At 40.1% G+C, this 21239-nt stretch overlaps 1 protein-coding gene across 11 annotated transcripts in view; it reads right to left on the minus strand.

The window, feature by feature from the left end:
- The window catches only part of mef2d (myocyte enhancer factor 2d), a 70323-nt gene that overhangs the window by 18278 nt on the left and 30806 nt on the right, over positions 1–21239 (minus strand). For 7 of the 11 annotated variants that reach the window (XM_037537358.1, XM_017682023.2, XM_017682024.2 and 4 more), the window contains exons 2-4: positions 15600–16032; positions 11979–12182; positions 3074–3211 (exon numbers count right to left, since the gene is read on the minus strand). In XM_037537358.1, coding sequence (XP_037393255.1) covers positions 3074–3211; positions 11979–12182; positions 15600–15653 — 396 coding nt within the window. In that variant the 5' untranslated portion in view covers positions 15654–16032. Of the gene's footprint in view, positions 1–3073; positions 3212–3298; positions 3434–11978; positions 12183–15599; positions 16033–21239 lie in introns of all 11 variants that reach the window. The other 4 variants (XM_037537360.1, XM_017682022.2, XM_017682028.2 and 1 more) reach the window with 1 other exon arrangement.

Consider the following 21239-nt stretch of genomic DNA (forward strand, 5'->3'; position numbering starts at 1 on the left):
TAGTCGTTACTGTTCATTTGGATTCTTACAGGCTGATGTACAGAGTGGTTATACATATATAGTTGTGCTGATTGGCATTCTAGCACTTGGTGATGTGTTACTGGCCACTTTCAGTACTTCTTGCACTCAAACTGTCCAGCAGTTCTGACGAAGACCCATTTTCCCATGATCCTCTGCACAAAACAGGGCCGGTAAAATTAGAATGTGGGCCGCAATGGGCCTCTTGTGTCCTGAGAGGGACCCAGTTTAACAGAGTTTGTCTGAGTGTTCTGTTCCTCTGTCCTCTTCCTGCTTTGCTGTCCTGTCTTTCCAAAAGCTTTGTTTTGATCATGTAAATAAGTGCCTGAAGGAACTGAAGGAAAAAGAAAAGAAGCTTCTTTGATGCTTCTCAATTCCTGAAAAACAGGATACCTGTCAACAAGCTGCACAAGACTGTAACAACGTGAATTTCTGGTCACGTTTATTATAGGCAAACTACTATGCATTTTTGTTATACCATAAATGGTTCCAGTCAAAGTCTGGACATGCTATAAACATGGGTTACAAGAACAAGAGGTATCAATATACTATTTTCAGAGGAGCTGACAATAAAACTTGACTGTGCTGGCTCACTGTGGCATGCTGGTGGCCTGGGGGGACACAGATAGTAGCCGTGTATTACAGCACTGCACACGAGTCAGGCGGGGAGCGTTGTGGGGTGGGTGGGGGTTGGGGGGTGGTATTAGTTGAGAGGGAGGTAAAGCGGGATGAAAACGGGAAGCATACAACACTGGACAGCACCTTGGACTCAACAAGAGACTTGATACTAACAGCCAGGCAGAAGAAAATAAAATTTAATGCAACTGTAATTCCAGAACTCCCATCCAACACAGGAGTCCTAGAACATTCTGTTTCTGCATAGCTGGTTATGCCTTTTAAAACTTTTGGTGAGATGATTCCAGAATACTCCTGTATGACTACATGACCACAGATTTACTATAAGAGACGAGGCAGAGCCTCTGATGAATAGAGTTGCAAGAACTTTGCGGACAATGAGACAATAGTTTCTCATCTCGACTTCCCATCAGTCATATACAAATAAAAAATTCTATGTGACTAAACAAAAATATTTAAGACAGAAGTCTCTGTATCTCCTTGCACTGCTTTGCTGACAATTCAATGAGCTATTCTGAACTGTCCTTGAGCAGGACTGTTCATGTTGTCATTTGGGGTTTGATTAAAATGTTATCCTTTTACTCCTCTTCGTTAATGTAATACATCTGACCATAAATAAGAAAAGCAACTTATTGACATGTAATGGTCCTACACGTTCTAAACAATTGGTAATGAATTCCCCAGCTAATCTTTTAGTATTCCTGCTGTTTTGAAAGATTAACAAGTGTGTGAAGTGCTGAACCTTTAACATGATTCAAAGACCTAGAGTGACAAAGAAACTGAGAACATAGCACCTCAAAGATGGCCCGAAGGTTACATGAGAAGTCACCTGATAGGGGTCAAACAGCTTAAGACTAGTATGTTCTGCATAAAGCATGCAGGCTATCATTTAAGCTTCTAATTCCAAGAGATAAAAAATAATCTTAATGCATATGCAATACCGACAGTGGTTTTTAGGAGAATCAGAGCAGGATTGAAACAGCAGATATTCAAACAAGGACTCATAATTAGTTCCCCAGTGAACAAGGTTGTAACACAGTTACAATGAGGGCTATATCTGTCATGCATTTATCCATCGAGTGCCCTGATAATCATTTCACAAGACACTGGGACTCTTTTAGTCACTTGAGGTGATGTCTGATTACAAGGTCCAAGTCTCCGTAAGATTTCTATACTCTGGACAGGGTGAAAGTGATGTGTCCAAATCTGTCAAGTTGTGTACCTCAGGTTTAAATCAATAACTTGCTCTTCTCCAGCATGCAATCTACCTTTAAGAACAGGACAGGAAAATTTTACCTATGCATCCCATGTCAATGAATTAAATGCCTTCAAATACCAGTTAATCAGATTTATGCCATACTGTACTAGACATTCCAGGCCAATTACAAAAGTCTTTATTTTTTTATTTGTAGTGAATACACTACAAAATTATAAGTGAAAGTTATTCAGCTTCAATTAAATTAAATTAAAATGTATCCACCATACTATCCAGCTTACACACTGTACTGTTTTATGCTAGCTTGTTCTACTTTTGGCTTTCACTGTCCTTAAATAAAGTCACTTAGTCAAAATAGCTAAAGACAGCTAGCCAAAGAGCTAAAGCATCAACAAGAATTTGTTGTGTATTTATACTGTATGCAAACAAAAAATACCTAGATAAATATTCATTTCTAAATAACTGTATTGCTAGTTTTGCACATTGCATGTTCCTGTATGTCCCTAGTAAATGCATTACTAAAAGAGGGTTGAAGGTTTGTTTACTGTTACTTTGGGCTTATGTGCAGATCAAAATGCTGAAAGAGAGAAGTGGAAAAGAGAAGAGACTAGACTGGTGCTGTATGCTTTCCTTTGCCATCTCCTATGAATGGTGTGCTGGGTAGCCTGGTCGTCATTTGGTACAACGGATCTGAAAAATATAAATCCTTTAATCCTTTCACATATACTATGGTGGGGGATTGAGGTCCGGGTTTCTAGAATGCATCTCCTGCTCAGTGGATTCTTCCTCAGCTGGTCAGACAGTGAGGCTCCTCAGACCAAAATGCTCATTGCTCATTGCTTCATCAACATATAAAAGGGAAGTCCCATGAGTCAGACACTTATTCCTGGCAAACATACAGGCATTGGTCACTATGGACAAATTTCATAAAATACAGAGCCAACACAGAAACAAGGCCACAAATCATATACGGCTATGGTAGCTTTCAGGGGAGTAAACGAGCGGAATTAAACGGTCCAAATATTGCACTTTACTTTTAGACGACCCTCCCTGTGCCCAAGCACACACATTCAGAGGGGAACTGGAGAGGGAAGGGGGTGAAACATGGTTGGCAGGTGCTCTGTGAGTTGGTTGCCAGGCTGACAGCAGGCTCTGTGAGTTGGTTGTTGGGCCGAAAACGGTCCCCTTCACACTGGTACTCACTGACAGTCTATAGCTCTGCATCATTTTATCAAACTCCTCGTCTATCTTTTTGTACTTCTCCTCAGTACGAGGCGTGAGTGAGAAGGGTTCCTCAGGGTCCGGGCTTTCCGAATCCCGGTGCTCTTTCTTGTTCAGAGCCTTAGTTCCAAAAGAGGAACAGGAGAGAGGGAGAGAGAGAAAGAGAGGGAAGGACATTAGAATGGCAGAGGAAACAGTGATACTCACGCCATATCGTTTAAAGAGGATATCCAGTTCATCGCTCTTGCGATACTTGTCGTCCTGCAGGGGGCTCTGGTCAATCGAGTCGTCCCCGTCTGGTTCTGGGCTGTTGCAACCGTTAAAGCCTTTCTTTCTCAACGTCTTACATAGTTCAAAACAGACAGAGAGGAAAACAAAAAAGACATTTCACTTTCAATAATGAGCTCAATACATTTGACACTTCTATTTGATACTTGGTCAGCAGACGTCCTAAGTTAGCACACGTAGGTTCCACTTCACTGTGCTCTAAGGGCGCAAGAAGTGTAGATTAATTTAACACCAAGAATTGAAATGTTCTGATGTGGAAATTATCACTGACAAAGCTGATGGGTGGAAGACAGAAATGAAAAGAGTGCACATTGTTGGAGTTTGAGTCAGGCTGGTGTAGCTTTAGACTGGTCTTATTTTGAGCGGATTTCCTAAACAAGCTTTGCTGTAAGTGGCTTTGCTGGGGGGGGGGGATGCAACTCGAAAAATGAAAAAGAAAAAGACTCTCCCAAGGACCACCACATGCCCTTTTCTCACCATTAAGAGTGCAATAGAAACTTCACATGAAATTCTATTAGACAATTATGATACTCAAGCATAATACTACAGTAATAGTATTGTATAGTATGGTATAGTATCATATCATGTGGTTGGGATAGTGTTAACACCTCTGCCTTCTACACTATAGACTGGGGTTCAATCCCCACCTGGGCAAACACCCTACACTATTCCAATAAGAGTCCTTGGGCAAGACTCCTAACACCGCCTTGGCCTACCTATGTAAAATGATCAAATTGTAAGTCGCTCTGGATAAGAGCGTCAGTCAAATGCCATAAATGTAAATGTAAATAAACCTTTTACTACAAATTATACAATAACATATAATATAATAATATTATACTATATTATATTATATTATTATTGCAATCCTATTGTACAAACTTACGGTGTTAAGCAAAATTGTAAGGATCCCTAGATAGTCACTGGTTGACAAAAATACATCACAGTAAATCCAAAAATATACATCATTATTCCTAAAAAACAGATGGATTAGAACATGCAAGCCTACTTTCTTGCATGATACCAGAGTAAAATAAGCTGAGGTGTGCAGAAATTAGTGTGCTTCAAAGGGAGGGAAAATCTCCATCAGGCAGTGACAGGGGGGACCACTGCATTCTTGTTAATTCTCACCTCCCTCTCTCGCTCTCTCACTTACACACACACATAGCAGTGGTATTACTATCTTTGAAAGGACTTTGCAGTGTAACTGAACAATGCTCTGACTATACCTAAACATAATATTTTGACTCTTTAGACACTTCAACTACAAAATGTTTGTGTTTTCATTTTTATATCTTCATGAGGACCTCTAGTCCTCACAGAGGGCTAAATACAAATGCAAAGCAAACACAAACACACACACACACACACACACACACACACACACACACACACACACACACACACACACACACACACACACACACACACACAAAGAGGAATGTGTCAGCTGATCAGCTTGTCTCTGGGCCTACTCCATCTGTTCACCTGTCCCTGTGCTCCTCTCCCTGCTGGCTCTCTCTTTCATGTGCCCAGCTTCTATTGTGTTGCCAGGGTAAGATTCCCCTGCAGAGCTGCATGCTCTCTGACTGGCTGAGGCTCCGGCCCCTCCCCCTCTCCTGCTCCCTCCTCCTCCTTCGCGCTCCACTCTCCCTTCCTCTATCCCTCCCACCATAAGCCCACTCTCTAGCATCTTCTCCAACCTTCTTCTACCATCAGCTTCTCTTTCTTCCTTCTTCTCCTTCATTCTTTTGCCCTTTTCAGCTGAACCCCTCTCTCTCTCTGCTTTCACATACACCTCGCTCTCTCCTTCTGTCTGTACAGCTTTTTCCTTTACTTTTTTCCATCTCCAAATCTAATGTTCTGTCTTCTCCCACGACTCTCTGGACTGACTCATTGCTGTCCTCTTTTGCCCTCTATTTATCCATCCATCCATCCATCCTTCTCAAACTCCCAAAGCTTATTTTCCTTTCAGAGCCTCTCTCACTCTTTTTCTCTCTCTCTCATGTCTATGAGGGCGGCTTGAGGGGCGGTTAGTGTGGGCTGCTGTCCGTGGAGGCAGAATGTAATGTCACGTCCCATTTGCGCTGCGTGGAGCGTGTTCAGGGCCCTGGGGCTGTCCCTGGAGAACACACTCCCAGCCACGGCTTCACCGCTGCCTGCCAAACGAATAGAGACACTAACGCGGAGATACGCAGATTCTTCCTCCTCTCCGCCTCCTCTCTCTGCTGCCCCGAGGCTCCTTCTGAAAGGCACTTTCTACCATTACCGTGCCGATCTGTCCATGTTTTATACATGGGCCTAATGGAGCCTCTCCATTGGCTGTTCTGAGTACTGTGTGTAGGGGTTATGGAGTTTAAATGAATACCATCATGGTTGAGCATAGTGTAAGTGAAGTTGGCTTTGAGCATGCAACAGTCAGTTGTATGTCTGACTCTATAAAGTTTAGGACAGAATTATTTCACCCTGTTGCCCATTTACCATGTCCATAGGAAGGCCACTACGCTGGGACTACTTAGATCACAAGGTGCCGACTTTCTATTTGTACCTAGAATTAATTAAGTTACATGAGGGAATTTCATGAAGTCTTTTCATTCAAAGCCCCCCAGCTTTGGAATGCCCTTTCAGTCAGTGTTTGGGACTCAGACACAGCCCAAGTCTTTAGGTCTAGGCTAAATACCTACTTGTTTAGTCATACTTGGTAATTTGTTTTCCCATTAGATAAAATGTACAAATCTGGGGGTTCATGGACATTGAGCATTATGGTAGTGTTGCTGCTGTTATCTCGCAGCTCTCATGTGTTCAGTCAAGTTTGGTGGTGGTGGAGCGGAGGGGCACTGACATCTCAGGAAGTCCTCATGTCTTTGTGACGTTCTGAGTCTTCATTTTTGGTTAGGCTGTAATAACTAGACCTGCACTCTGTTAACACTGTCATCAGTCTCTCTTAACAGAACTGTCTGTATTTTTCTTTGCCAGGCTGAACAACTGCCCATCCTGTGCAGTCTGATGCTGTTGCTTCATCTGCCTTGATTGGGTGCCCACTGCCTAGCTGCCTTCTGGACCAGTCTGACCATCATGGAGCTTCCTGCTGTACTTCACTGTGCAAACGTCACCAGCATGAACTGGCCGTCCTGACAATACTGCTGCATGCACTCAAACTATTTAAATCATAGCCATTGCTTCAACTGCTTTTCCTCTTTTCTGTATTTCAATATTTTATACTAATTGTAAAACCGTATTCTCTGCTCATGTACTGCGAGTGTCTTACTGTTTTGTTATTCAGTGTCGACTAGATGAGGATGGGTTCCCCTATTGAGTCTTGATTCCTCTAAAGGTTTCTTCCTCTTGTTCTTCCTTTTTCTTGCCACTTGGGACTGCTGCTTTGTGACAAGGTCTGTTGTAAAAAGCCTTATATAAAGGGGCAGTCGTGGGCTGGAGGTTAGGGATCTGGCCCTGAGACCGGAAGGTTGCCGGTTCGATCCCCAGGGCCGACAGTCCATGAATGAGCAAGACACCTAACCCCCAACTGCTCCCCAGGTGGGTGCCGTGGAGCGCCCACCACTCCGGGCAAGTGTGTGCTCACTGCCCCCTAGTGTGTATGTTCACTAGTGTGTATGTGGTGTTTCACTTCACGGATGGGTTAAATGCGGAGGTGGAAATTCTCCGTTTGTGGGATCAAAAAATTATCACTATTTCACTACTATAAATAAACTTTTACTTGACTTGAAGGCAGACAGCTAACATTACTTCTGGGAAACTGCATATGTTATTGCAAGTTATCTTAACTGTCTCCAAATCATCATTGCAATGGAGGTACTGGATTACTCAATTAGTAGAAAAGACACAATAGATGAGATGGATAACAAGTTAAGTTAAAGTTAGCAAGCTACCTGTTACCTACATACCTTTCTTAGTTTGGCCAAAAAAAAAAAAAAATTGCGTGCCCATTTTAGAATCACTGTATATTTTAGGATTTTGTTTGTTGCACTAATGATAGCTAGGTTGTATTTTTAGCCTATAATTCAGTGGCTAAGCTAGCATGTAAGAATGGCTGACAACAGGGATATTGTAGTGAGAGACCGTTGACTGCAACTATATAAAAAGATTTTTTTTTTCAATTATGTAAGGCTGAGGGATGTAATGGTGACAAAATACTGCACAAAATGACAAATACCAATTACAGTTTTAGACCTGTATTACATTTAAAAGACAGAAACTAGATTTCCAGTAAGGAAGCTTACAATTTCTTTCAGCGGTCATGTCTTTTTTAATTGTTCTTCAAAGCATGTCTGAAGCATCTGGTAAATCACATTTCACTGCACTTAAGTTAGCTTCTTACAATACTTATTATATATAAACATAGTACTACAAAAGCTAAAAATTAATATCATGTGACACCAGTACTGGTATGGAAGCCAGCATTTAATAAAATGTTCTCATATTAGAAATTGACGGAAGGGAGAGCTACATCCAGTTGTATCTGATCAGAAAACAAATTTGATTGGAAAGCCACTGTGCTCCGTTTGTCTGGTGGCCAAGGAGGGTCATGGGAGCTTGCCCTTTCAAGCCCTACACAGATTATGCAGGGATGTGACAAATCTTAAATGGGGAGGAGGGGGTGTCTGGTTGACATGGTAAAGTTGGATTAGCCTTTAGGGAGCATGGCAGGGACAACGACAGGGGGAATTTACTCTAAACCTCCTTCCTCTCCCATGATCATGCAAAATCAATGGAAAACTGTGTTGAGCCCCAGAACAGAGCTAGTGGCTAGCTTCTAGCAGAGAGTGACAAATGATTAAAAGGCTTTAAATGGGAGTCAGTGACTCCAGGGAACGAACTGCTGTACTACTTTAACCCCCACCCTTGCAGTGCATTGCAGGACTTCCCCTAACTAGGAGTGGGAATCCAGGCAACAAGAAAATCTTTAAGTCCCCTCAGCCCTCTCCACTGAGCTGCTTAGGAAAAGGGCATCCCTCATTCTACCCCCATCTCTCTTCCTCTCTCATTTCCTGCTCTATTCCTTTTCTTCCTCCCTCTGCTCACTCCATCACTTCATCTTGATATACATCTTGACGCTCCCTGTGTAATTCTCCCTCACTCTCGAGTCCCCTCTCTCCCTCTCTCATTGGAAGCTGCAGTGAAGCAGATTAACATGCTCTGGCAGGAGATGCAGGCAGGCCACACACACAGCACATGCAGCTCAGACAGAGACAGAGAGAAAGCACATACATATGCATGGCTGCTCAGTCATGCAGTAGTGTGAAGGCATGCCTGCCTGCATGTGTGTGAATGTTCTGTGTGTGCAGAGTACAATATATGGCGGGGGAAGGGGTATGTCTCTCTCTTCAGGCAAACAACATGCACACATCAGTGCTCCATAATTCATACAGAAAGCATTTCTTATAGAGATAATCCTACTGAGGCAAAGCTGAAAACTAACAACACACAGTGTTTGGCAATATATACCATCTATACTGATTATGGATGTAAATGATTAACCAATTAACCAGTAACCTACACCTAAACAAATGTTTGACCAACGCTATTGGTTAACAATAAGCAACAGAATGGACAGGTTTATCAAGTAGAGGAAAATTTCTGTGCAATACACACACAAAAAAGAAAAAAAGTGCACAGCTAGATAGTAGTGTTCGGGAGCACTTTCCAAGAAAATATCACTAATAAAACATTTGTAATTGATAGTCAGATAATCATTTAATGCATATTCTTGAAGCAGAAGTGAGAAGCAATGACATAGCGGAGCTAATGAGGTACACTGAGCCAAAGCTAATCCCACACATGGCATTTCTGATTAATTACTAACCTAAGTAAAACAAAGTGATTAAAAACAACTTCAGAACTGTAGTACTTAACTTACAGTAGCCCATTATTTTATATAATTTCTTAAACCATTTTTTAAGCATTTGGTCATATATAATCATGAACATACTGAAGTTGTCAGCCCTTCAGTTAAAACAAAATCAGGTTCATTCTCTTCAGCATGTTTAATACGGTTAACGGTTAAATGACGATGAATGATGGCCAGTTAGCGTTCAAAAGAATTCTGCAAAATACTAATTAAAAATTTGCCCTAATACTCAAGGACAGCAAATACTTAACTGAGATGTACAGAATTAGCCATTTTAAATTCATAAATTTAAATAAAGAACATCTTTCACTTTATTTATACGAGCTTAATCATAACTTAATACCGTGATACTGCAACATATTTGGAAAATGTTGTGACACTGAATTTTAATCAATATCTGCCAGCACCATGGATCTCTCTACATGCTGATCAGCACCTTTACTATGCCACCCAAGTCTAGCATTTGTGTCTGTGGATGAGAAACAGAAAAAAGTGTCTTGTGTTTTAAGTGTGCATGCAGAATGGCACTGTCCTGCACAGGAAACATCCTCATCAGTCTCTGATGCGAGAAGTCAGGCCCAAGTGGGGCTCCTACAATTGCATACTGCATCTCAATATTACATGAGGCGGCCTTCCGGCCCACTGAACACTGAAGCACGCACTCACGCACGCACGCACACAGAGCAGCCCAGTCAGCCTTGAGCTGATGTGGCCTGCAGCAGCCCAACGCCCCTACCACAACACACACACACACTCACTCACTCACTCACTTTCTTTTCCTCTCTCTGTCACACACAAATACAAACATGCGCTCACAGACACACACTTGAGCCATCTGCAGCTGCAGCCATTAAAAAGCGTGCACTTCTACTAGTATGGCCTTTTGTGACAAAGAGAATGATACACACACACACACACACACACACACACACACACACACACACACACACACACACACACACACACACACACACACACACACACAGCTGGTTTCTCACCATCACACACTCTTCTGACACATACTACAAGTGCTGTTTCTCATATCTGTGATGAATCTTTAGAACATTATGCTTCCCTTTCAGTCTTATTTGATCATTTAAGAGGTATACATTTGTTCTTAACAGTTCCTAAACTTGGATTTCTACTCTCGGAAAAATATTCTAGGGAAAATAATTCTAAGCCATGTTCTTCATATTTCATATTTTATATACATAAATATAGTGTGGTGTAAATTTTATGTGCAACACAATACTCTCATATTACCCTTAATTGAAAGGCTTTTCAGGGAGCTAAAAGTAGTTCTTCTACTACTGCGATATGCCACATTGATACTAACAAGACAAACGATTTAATCGTTGTCCTCTGAGAGAAAGTGTGAAAACTGGTGGTGCAGAAATCATATATGTGTGCAAAATTACAAGGAAGGAAGTGGATGGTGATGCCTATTGAGGGCTACAGAGGTACATTAAGCCAAAGCACTGGTCATGATGTTTATATTTGTTATAACTTGGGCCAGTAATGAATGGAAAATATGCTGTAGCTTCAGAACTTTTGAATATAGACCTTTCAATAGTCCATCATTATATGCTCCAGTCATTTCATCAACAGCTTCAGTCATATAACAAGGAACATATTACAGTGCACAGTCCATTGTTTTAAACAAAACCCAGTTCTTACACGGGGTATGTTCAATACGGTTTCGTGACGTTACCACTTATACACACTTATGCCTGGCCCCGCCTATTAGTATTACGTTCCACAGTCCATGAAAGGAACACTTTTGAATATGTTGTTAATATTTCACAGAATTCAGCTGTTGTATAAGCTCCAAAGCATGCATGCAATATTTTACTACAGCTTCAAGCATAGGTAAGCCAGTCAGCTTATTGATCTGCACGTTTCTGTTTTGTAAGTAATATTTGATGTATTGCATCCTTAATTTTTGGGTTTTCGGCTACCAATTTATCACCAACTAATGGTGGTTGGTCATTAGTCAAAAGAATTTGCATCCTTATTTGGCACCTCTATTTTTAAGAGTGTACCTCTGAACCACTATCTAAATGTGAAAGATCAATTCACACTCCAGCCATCTTTCTAATACAATGGCAGCCACCATCTTGTGTTGGCTGCATTAGATACAGGACGGGCTATATTTGTGTATATATGTGTATATATGTGTGTGTCTGTGTGTGCATGTGTGTGTAGCTCTCTGTCTCAGGCCAAGGCCAAGGGGAGCCAGAAGGTCCAGCTGTCCCTACCTCTGCTGTCCCACCATCTTCCAGGCAGGCAGCCAGTGGCATATAGAGATCCATAAGCCTCTAAACCTCCCATACACCAGCAGCAAGCTGCTTTCTGGCCCTAGCCCACAGGAGGCCATGCTCCCCACCTTTAACTCTCACTCTTTCTCTCCTGTCCTCTGCAGCAATTACCACAGCAGAATTGAGCTGTATTTGAAGTGGACAAGCTAACTCACAGTGCAGAACTAAAAGCAATACACCATTCAACTTACATCAACGATATAACAAAACACTGAGCACATCAACAACAGAAATAAATAAATAAATTTCTATTGTTGATCTAAATTTCCTTTCATAAACAAGGAAGATATAACTTTTATGGTTATCATTAGAATGAAAACACCAGAACCAGCTACCAATAAGGTGGACATTCAAATACTTCAATTTTTTCAGGACAGTTGTTAGAGTCCAGGGCTGTAGATGTCTGTATTACCTCTATAATGTCTGCATTGGTCCTGCTTTCATGTGGCTCATTGTACTCGGTGTACTTGAGCAGCACTTTGTCCATGTCGGTGCTGGCATACTGGAAGAGCTTGTTGGAGTGGTTGAAGATGATGAGCGCGATCTCGCAGTCACACAACACACTCAGCTCATAAGCCTTTTTCATCAGGCCAAACTTCCTTTTGGTGAACGTCACCTGTTGGAGAGACGCAAGAGAGTACAGGTGAGAAGGAACTAATGAAAGGACACGAAATATTTAAACAAATGCTTTTTTTTTTTTTTTTAAAGCAGGCCTAGTACACAACCAACCACTAAAAATAAAAGCATTGTCAAAGTATTTGAACCAAAAAGAGCATTAGAAGAATCCTTCCCAAGTAATTAAGCCTGTCATGACCATAAATATTTAGCTGATGATTATTTTTCAAATAACTGCAATGAGAAATTTTATGATCATTTTTAGGTTTTATGCAGCCGATTAGTTAATTTGCTTCCCAGCTATCTTTCCAGTGAACAATTATTAGGTTGTTCTGACATGAAATAATAAACTGCTCTGATGTGTGTGAAGTGTCCAGTTACAAAAAATAATGTTTAAAGTCAATCAAACCTTACAAAATATTAGCAAACACGATCTATGCAAATATAAGTGCAAAAAATTATGTTAGCTAATTGGTTAATTGGTAATGGCACCAAGTAAAAGACAGACCTTTTGATTTTGACTCATAACTTGTCCCAGGAAACACGTCCTGCTTTCTTTTATTTACATTTGTTTATATCAAGCCAAATTATGGGATTCACTTCCCAACCTTACTGTCGTGATACCATATGGCTTGAAACGACTATTAAATAAAATATTTTCAATCAGGTTACATAACTGCGATCACGTCAAATAATTAAGATTAGACGATATGTAACAATTGTGACAGGCCTACAAGTAAACAAATATTTGTTCATCTTCATTTTATAAAAGGTTGGAAAGTCTTTAAATGAGAAGTTTTAACTCTAATAGAGTTGTCCTGAAAAAAGCTTGCCAATTTGATTAATCTCTGTAGCAAGTCTAAACCCCCACTGTGTTATACTGATGCATCTCTAAGGAAAACAACAAGCCTGTGCCGTCTGTTTCTCGTTTATAACTAGTGTTCCCCGCTGGCACAAATCAAATTATTTCAGAGTTGTTTCCATAGGCACTAAAACTGCCCTCTTCCAATCACACTTTCTCTATTAGCACCTCCACATAAACACAGACACACACACACAGAGACAGACATGCAGACACAGACAGACAGACACAAACACCTGTGTTGACCACAATATATCTGCTGACATACAGCACCCTTCTTAGAGGACTGAACACAAAGCAATACTCAGAACAATATTCTTCCAAAACAATAACACATGAGCCCAGAAATAATCAGAAATAAAAAGGTAACCTATAAAATGTCTCATATGGGATATTCTATTGTATCTTCAATCCAGACCCCTAGGCCAATTAAGTTTGTGGCCAACATTAAGAATTTATGTCAAGAATTACAGAACCAGAGGTTATTGGACATATGTTGAACATACAATTAACAAACATGCTTCAGTATCAAAAAATAATCAGGTGCTATTTTGCTTTTTGCTACACACCCAGTCCATTTTTTTCATTCCCAGTCAAACTAGGGCCATGTTTTTTAATTTTTTTGTGAATGCTGTGGCCATGCGTTTAAATTTAGTCTCTAGCCAAGCAAATTCATTCTTCCACTGAACTTTTAAATTATTAAATTGTTATTAGTATTATTAATATATATATTTTTTGGGTAGTCATCATTATCCAATGTATTTTTTATTGACTGCACTGCCATATTTTAATAGCCCAGCCATTTCAGGAGGCAAAGAAGAAATGCTACAAAGAAGCTGTCCCTTCCAGTCACGTTAGCTATGTCTGTAGCAATGCTGATGTTACAGTTGGTAAATTCTGACAAAACTTGATGCAGTTATTTTTACATCTGATTGAAGAGGATCTCGATCTAGCATAGAAATGTGAAATGTAGTCATTTTGTGGCTACTGTTTGTAATGGGCTTTTGCGTGGTTCTTGGTAAATGCAGAAAAAAAAACAAAACTAATACAACAAGATAACTGTATGCACATTCTGATGATGTGAGAATGACATTCATTTTCCGGAACACAAGAAGACATAGTTCATTATCAAATAAGATCATTTCCTCTACATCCAACATGAAATTCAGAACAAACAAGCACATGGTAATTGGCATCAAAAATAGACCCGCAGGTAACCAATGGCAACATGAGAAGTTCTGCGAGAAGATACATGTGCACTTGTAGCAGGAGGTAAAAACACCAACCTGGTCCTTCTTGCTTCTTCTTCCAATCCAATTAACCTTGGGGTCGTGTGCTTATCTACTGACCTTTACATGACTCACACTCAGAGCACACAGACTCACCTGCTGCTAGCTGTGGCAGAGAGGTGTTAGATTTTAGTGTTCCTTGCTAAAATCTCTCCACAGATGCCTCTACATATGCCTTTGCGGGTTTGTTAATGTCGTTACTTAGAGTCTAATACTAGTTAAAGCAAAAAAGAAGAGACAGTACATGTACTTTGCCAAACGGTGAACAACTAAAGAGGCCAGAATGTTGTTTTACACAGAAAAAACTAAAGAAAGGGGTCATTATTATTTGTGATTTTTGATTATTTAGAAGAACACAAAGTATCCTCTTGTGTATTTTTGTGTGGGTTGACACACTAAAAGAAAACGTTTTAATTATCTCATGGACCCCTGGATAAATAAAATAAGCAGAACATCTTGAATCATTCAAAGAGCCTGTTATGTACACTTGAGATCAACTAGTTGCAGAGGTCCACCTGAGGCAGAGAGGAGCTGACTAAGAGCTAAAAGCAGGCCAGGTTTTTGTGGATGGGTATGGACACCTAGGCCAGGCAGAATGTCACTATGCGAATCAATATGACCTGAAAGGTCTGCTGGGACCCTGAAAACACAGATTCTATATTCCACATTGCACTTTTTTTTTAGGTAGTTTACAAGAGAAATTCAAATAAAGAATTCAGTTTTCTAAAGCACAGCCTAAGTCTGGTGGCAAAACAGGTGAAAGTGCAACAATGAGCAAAGAATTAAACAGATGACTGGGAATCCTAGGTGAGATTTTGATTTTAAATCTGTTAAAGCACAATTTATCAAAAAAAAAATCTGTAAAAACAAGGCAAATGAGAGAGATAGGAGAGAGAAAAGAAAGCTAGACAGAAAAAAGTAATAGGAAGGAAGAATGAAATACAGATAAAAAGAACAAAGAAAGAAAAAAATGAGAGCAGGAAAGAAGAAATAAGTCAAGAGATACTCAAAAAGAATAAAGAGAGGAATAAAGAAAAATAGGCAGAACCAAAGCAAAAGAAATAGTGACAGAACAAAACAAGGATAGAAAAACAGAAAGAAGAAGAAAGGAAAGATAAAATATATAAAGAAAGAAACAAACATAAGAAAGGAAGAGAGAGGGGAAGAAAGAAAAAAAGGACACACACACACACACACACACACACACACACACACACACACACACACACACACACACACACACACAAAACAGTGCTCAGTTTCTCACCTGTCTGTTCCGTTCGTCTGTGATTCGCTGGATCTGGATCTTTTTCCTCCCCATGTCTGCTCTGATTGGCTGGGCAGGAGTTGGGGCAGGGTGGAGCTTGTGATGAGATCAGAGGTCAGAGGTTGTGCCTGTCCTGAGGAGGGTACAGGACCTCAAATGGCAGTGAGGCACGCGTCCTTCTCTCTCTCACACCCACACACTGTCCTTTGCTCTCCCCGCTCCACCTGAAGCAGCTGGACTTTCGGCTCTCCTCCCACAGAGAAAAACGGAAGAAAGGAAGGAGCAAGGCCTCCAGGCAGGGCCTTCAGATCATGGTACGTTGAGGCCGCAAGTCATCCACTCAGAGTTCCTAATGTGATCCAGCCCCGCCCCAAAAAATTTCTGATGATGATGGTGATGATGATGACGACTGTGATGATAATGAGTTATATACCTACAAAACAGAAAACGAGTTAGATCAATAAACAAACTCTGTTAATGTCATATAACATATCATTTATTTCAACCCATTAATGTCCACATCAAATTTTCATTTTCCTTTGGTCCACAAAGCAGAGCTTTCCTGACCACAAATCTATATACATTTTATAAACTGATCAGACCACATGACAACAGAGTGAGTTTATGACTTTTTCCATGTTAAATTGAAACTTTTGTTCGCATGACAGATTTTTTAACAAAATACAACTAAATCACATGAAATAAGTAAGGAAGTAAGTTAGTAAGTAAATAAGTATCTGTACTGTTAGATGTCTGGGGGAAAAATCTAAATGAATGAGCAAAGAAAAAGTATCAAAGCATCTTGAATGCTAAGCATACTTAATTGACTATTAAGCAAATAGAGACTGAGAGACTGTTCTCCAGACACAGGCCTTTCTAGCAAAAACTGCTCTGGTGTGCAGAATAAGCAGAGGTAACAGATTAGTGGGGAACACCCCTCTGGAGGTCTGTGTTCCCCCTGAGACCAGAGAGCGGCTCGTGCGCTATAAGGCCTTCAGGGCAGTAGGAGCTGAGCTGTGCTGTGTCAGCTTCATTGGAGAGATCACAGCCACATCAATGATCTTTGCTGGCCTGAGGCAAGCTGCTGCAACCCCAACTTAACACACTGCATGTGATTACAAATCGAACCAATAGGCAAGCAGGATAAACACCCATCTGAAGCCGAGCACAGTCAGAAGTCTGCCTCTGCTGAAAACAGCAGCAGTGCAAATCCATTCCACAGCTTTTCTATTACCTACACAACTTAGGAATCATCCCCTCGAGGCAAATGCCTACGAGACTAAAATGTAAAACGTAATAATCATGCTTTTCAATTTTATCTTACATGCACTAAGTACAGGGGGTAGAAGGTGTGTGTGTGTGTGTGTGCGCGCGTGTGGGGAGGGTGATTAGCCGTTTAAATGATATACTACAGCATAAAAAACTGATAATGACACGGTTTCAAATTTTAATAAATCTGTTCATTGTGTTTGATTACCATGTTTTAAAAGTCATGGCGGAAGTAAACAGTCTTTCAAAAACATGAATACCAATATAACAGCAGAGTAGAAGTGCTGGTGATAACATTTATGAAGGATCTACCATTTATGTAAATGGTTGATTTTTGTGGTATTATAAAGAGATACAAGAGGCGATTACAGTTTGTATCAGTGATTTTTAAACATTTTTAGTGTGCTTCCACAAAAGTATATTCATTTTGGTCACTGTTGTTATGATAAGAAATTTAAATACTTCTAATAACAATCATCCCATCATCTCCCACTGGCTGGTGAGCGTAGACACAGTGCATACGTTTATGTACCCAAGGTCAGCATAAAAGAAAGCAAAGTCAAAACAGCAGTGAGCATGGTCGGCTGTGTAAGGGAGCCAGATGTCAGCAACATATCTTAGTCTGAATGAATGGAAGCATGAATGAGCTTAATGCAACCTCAGAATAACCATGTGGGCTACGATAATTTTAAAACCTGCTATAACTATCTCCGCCACAAAAAAGCCTTAAAATAGAGTTCTATATATACACACAAATCCAGACTGCGTACGCACCCGCATGACTGGAGCTGAAAGCAGACTTGCTACTGCAGACGGATGGCATTAAGGAAGCTGTAGCCTACTTCCTGACCATCAATTCAAAGGCTGTTATCTAAAGCCAGACAGGGGAAGCCCAGATAAAATGTCTGATCAGTTCTACAATTTGCAGCCCTCAGACTTGTGCAGCAGTTTTGAAAAAAAATGTTCATATAATAATAATAATAATAATAATAATAATACTTTTGTTAACAGAACACTTTTCATACCGGTGGCAGTTCAAAGTGCATTACAGACAGGTGATAATGTTTTACAGTAACAGACAAGACAATAAGAGATGAAGTAAAAAAAATATGAGATGTAGAATTTTAATTGAAGACTAATTTACAGTTACACAGTTTAGAAACAACTAAAAGATGCCTCTCCATGTTGTCTGTATTTTAGGGATGGTATTTGCAGAAGGTCAGTATCTGCAGATCTAAGATCACGTGTTGGAACATAAACAGACAGCTATTCCATGAGATACACAGGTGCTAGGTCATTAAGACCCTTCTCAATTACGAGCAGAAATCTATCCTGAACGATAGAGGTAGCCAGTATAGTTCTTTTAAAACAGGAGTGATATGAGCTCTATTTTTTGCTTTTGTTAGGATGCGTGCTGCTGCATTTTGTACAAGTTGTAGAGGATGTTCTGTTTTCCTTGGGATCCCAGTAAGAAGAACATTACAGTAATCAATTCTGCTTGTAACAAATGCATTAACGTTCTCTGCCTCACTCTGAGATAGTCCAAATTTTAGCAAGATTTCTCAAATGATAAAAAAATTACTTTCATAACGGTGTTTTTAACGTTTCTTCATTATTAAATTGTAAGAGATTTTGAGACATCCACTGAGACATCTGGCAAGCCTGTCTACAGAATCTTGATCAAAAGGAATGAAGGAAAGAATACTGAAAACGTATAACTGCGTGTCATCAGCAAAGCCAATATGAAAATGAATATGTTTCCCATCGACATCACCTAGAGTTAACACGTACAAGAGCAAGGGCCCTAAAACTTATCCCTGTGGGACTCCACAGAAATAATTTCCTTCGATGAATCCAGTGGAATCAAGAATTGTCCATGGATGAAATATAATTTAAACCATTCTAAATCTGGGCTGGAGAGGCCAACCCAGTAGTCTCGGCAGTGTATTACGAGTCTTGTGATCAACAGCATCAAAAGCTGCCCTAAAATTCAATAAGACCAAAATAGAAGATTTTTTTTGCATCAGCACCAAACCCGAAGTCATTCAAAACACAAACCAATACTGTCTAAGTACTATGGTTAGAACGAAAACCTGACTGAAACTTGCTTGATATTAGATATGTATTTAATTGTTTGAAGGTAACATTTTCTAAGAAAAAAAAATAAGATTAGAAACTGGTCTAAAATTATTTATCCATGCTGCTCTTTTTTAGTAGGGGCTTCACCAAGGCAGTTTAAAAAGCACCTGGAAAACACATGTTGTCAGAGAACAGTTTACAATAGTTAAGACATTATTTTGGACACATTTTTGTAATGCTTTATGAGCATAAATGCTATATTTATATAAATATGATAGTACAGTGTTATACTGGAATGACAACTATGCGAGAGGCGATGGCATTATAGCAGAAGCAAGAAGTGATCTAGAACATGAAGGAACAAGAAGCTTTGCTTAGGTGACTAATATGTTAAAAATATTTTATATTTTTAAATAAATAATTGCGATTAACAATTTAATTGTCCTTTTTGGATCACTGTATGTGACTGCTAAGCACAAACAGCGTACATTGATTATATATCTTGCTTCCTATGTGTTGATACTAGATCCCAAGTGAGGACAGACACAGGTTGAGCTCAAAAAACAAAAACAAAAACATTACTCTTCATTGCCCACTGAAAGTGTCATTAACATCAAATAAAACAAACATTACTTACTGTTCCCTTCTAAATGTTGTAGTCAGAACATTTTCTGTTTTTCTTGCTTTAAGACTTGCTTGTCTCAACCCAAAGGACGAAAACCAACATGATGAACATTCTTTTTTTTTTTTTTAACTTTGATTCCAAAAAATTGGGACACTGTGTAAAATTTAAATAACAACAGAATGCAATTATATGTAAATCATTTAAGCCTTATATTTAATTGGAAATAGCATAAACACAGCATATCACACTGAGACATTTGACTGGTTTTTTTGGGGGGGGTTTCAAAAGTTTGGACAGGGGCATGTTTTCCATTTCTTTTAACAACATTCTAGGGCTACATTCACACAGCAGGTAAAAGTGGCCCAAATCTGATTTTCTGTATGCGACATCAGTCTGAACAGATCAGCTCCTAAACCGACCCGCATGCGCAAAAGAACAATACTTCACGAGGCGGAGGTAAACAGTTATGATGGACAGCGAACACCAGTCACTCCCAGAGCTTTCAGCTTCGTCTTTGCGAGCATCACAGGAGCGATTATAAAGTTACAGTGGTTGACAGTCGGGCTCATTATAAACAATGTGCTTGAGTTTGCTGTAAAAACGGCTCTATGACACGGTGATGAGACACAGGAGCACATTCAGTGCAAAACTCACTCTACCTGTACTGTATTGTATTGCATTGCATTGCATTGCATGGCACAGGCTCTACTCCTTTTTCTGGGTATCTACACTGACTTTTGTATCTAGCAGTACCTGAGCTCAGGACTGTCTTTTTCTCTAACCTATTGGTAACAAGTAAACATACCTTCTCTAGATAGACAAAGCACTTCTTGTAAGTCGCTCTGAATAAGAGTGTCTGCTAAATGCTGTAAATGTACCGAAATGCACCACAGAACACCACAGGAAGTCATTCTTACCTGTGGCCAATAAATCTGTAACTCCTCCCTCAGTGTGTGATTCACAAAGTGTGGTACATCTGTACAACACTCAATACCAAACAGTACTGTTCATATGTGTAATAATAATAACTGTGTGCAACAATTTAGAGAAGGAAGGTAGATATTCTGTGTGTCCAGGAGACCAGATGGAAAGGAAGCAAGGCCAGGAACATTGGAAGTGGATTCAAACTGTTCTATCATGGTGTAGAGAGGAAGAGAAATGGAGTAGGGATAATCCTAAAGGAACAGCTTGTGAAAAGTGTTCTGGATGTAAAGAGAGTTTCAGAGAGGGAGGTTGATGGTGTAATTTTGAATGTGGTCAGTTCATATGCACCACAGGTTGGGTGTCAGTTAGAGGAGAAAGAGTAATTTTGGAGTAAGATGGATGAAGTGGTAGATGGTGTCCCTAGAGAGGAGAGATTAGTGATTGGTGCAGACTTCAATGGACATGTTGGTGAAGGGAACAGAGGAGATGAAGAGGTGCTGGGTATGTATGGTGTGAAAGACGGTGTGAAAGACAGAAATGAGGAAGGTCAGATGGTTGTAGATTTTGCAAAGAGAATGGAAATGGCTGTGGTGAACACATTTTCAGAAGAGGGAAGAACACAGGGTGACATACAAGAGTGGAGGGAGGTGCACACAGGTGGATTATATCCTTAGCAGGAGATGCCACCTAAAGGAGATTGTAAAGTGGTACCAGGGGAAAGTGTACCACGGCAGCATAGGGTG

This window comes from Pygocentrus nattereri, chromosome 3 (genome assembly GCF_015220715.1).
Source record: "Pygocentrus nattereri isolate fPygNat1 chromosome 3, fPygNat1.pri, whole genome shotgun sequence".
Classification (NCBI taxonomy): Eukaryota; Metazoa; Chordata; class Actinopteri; order Characiformes; family Serrasalmidae; genus Pygocentrus; species Pygocentrus nattereri.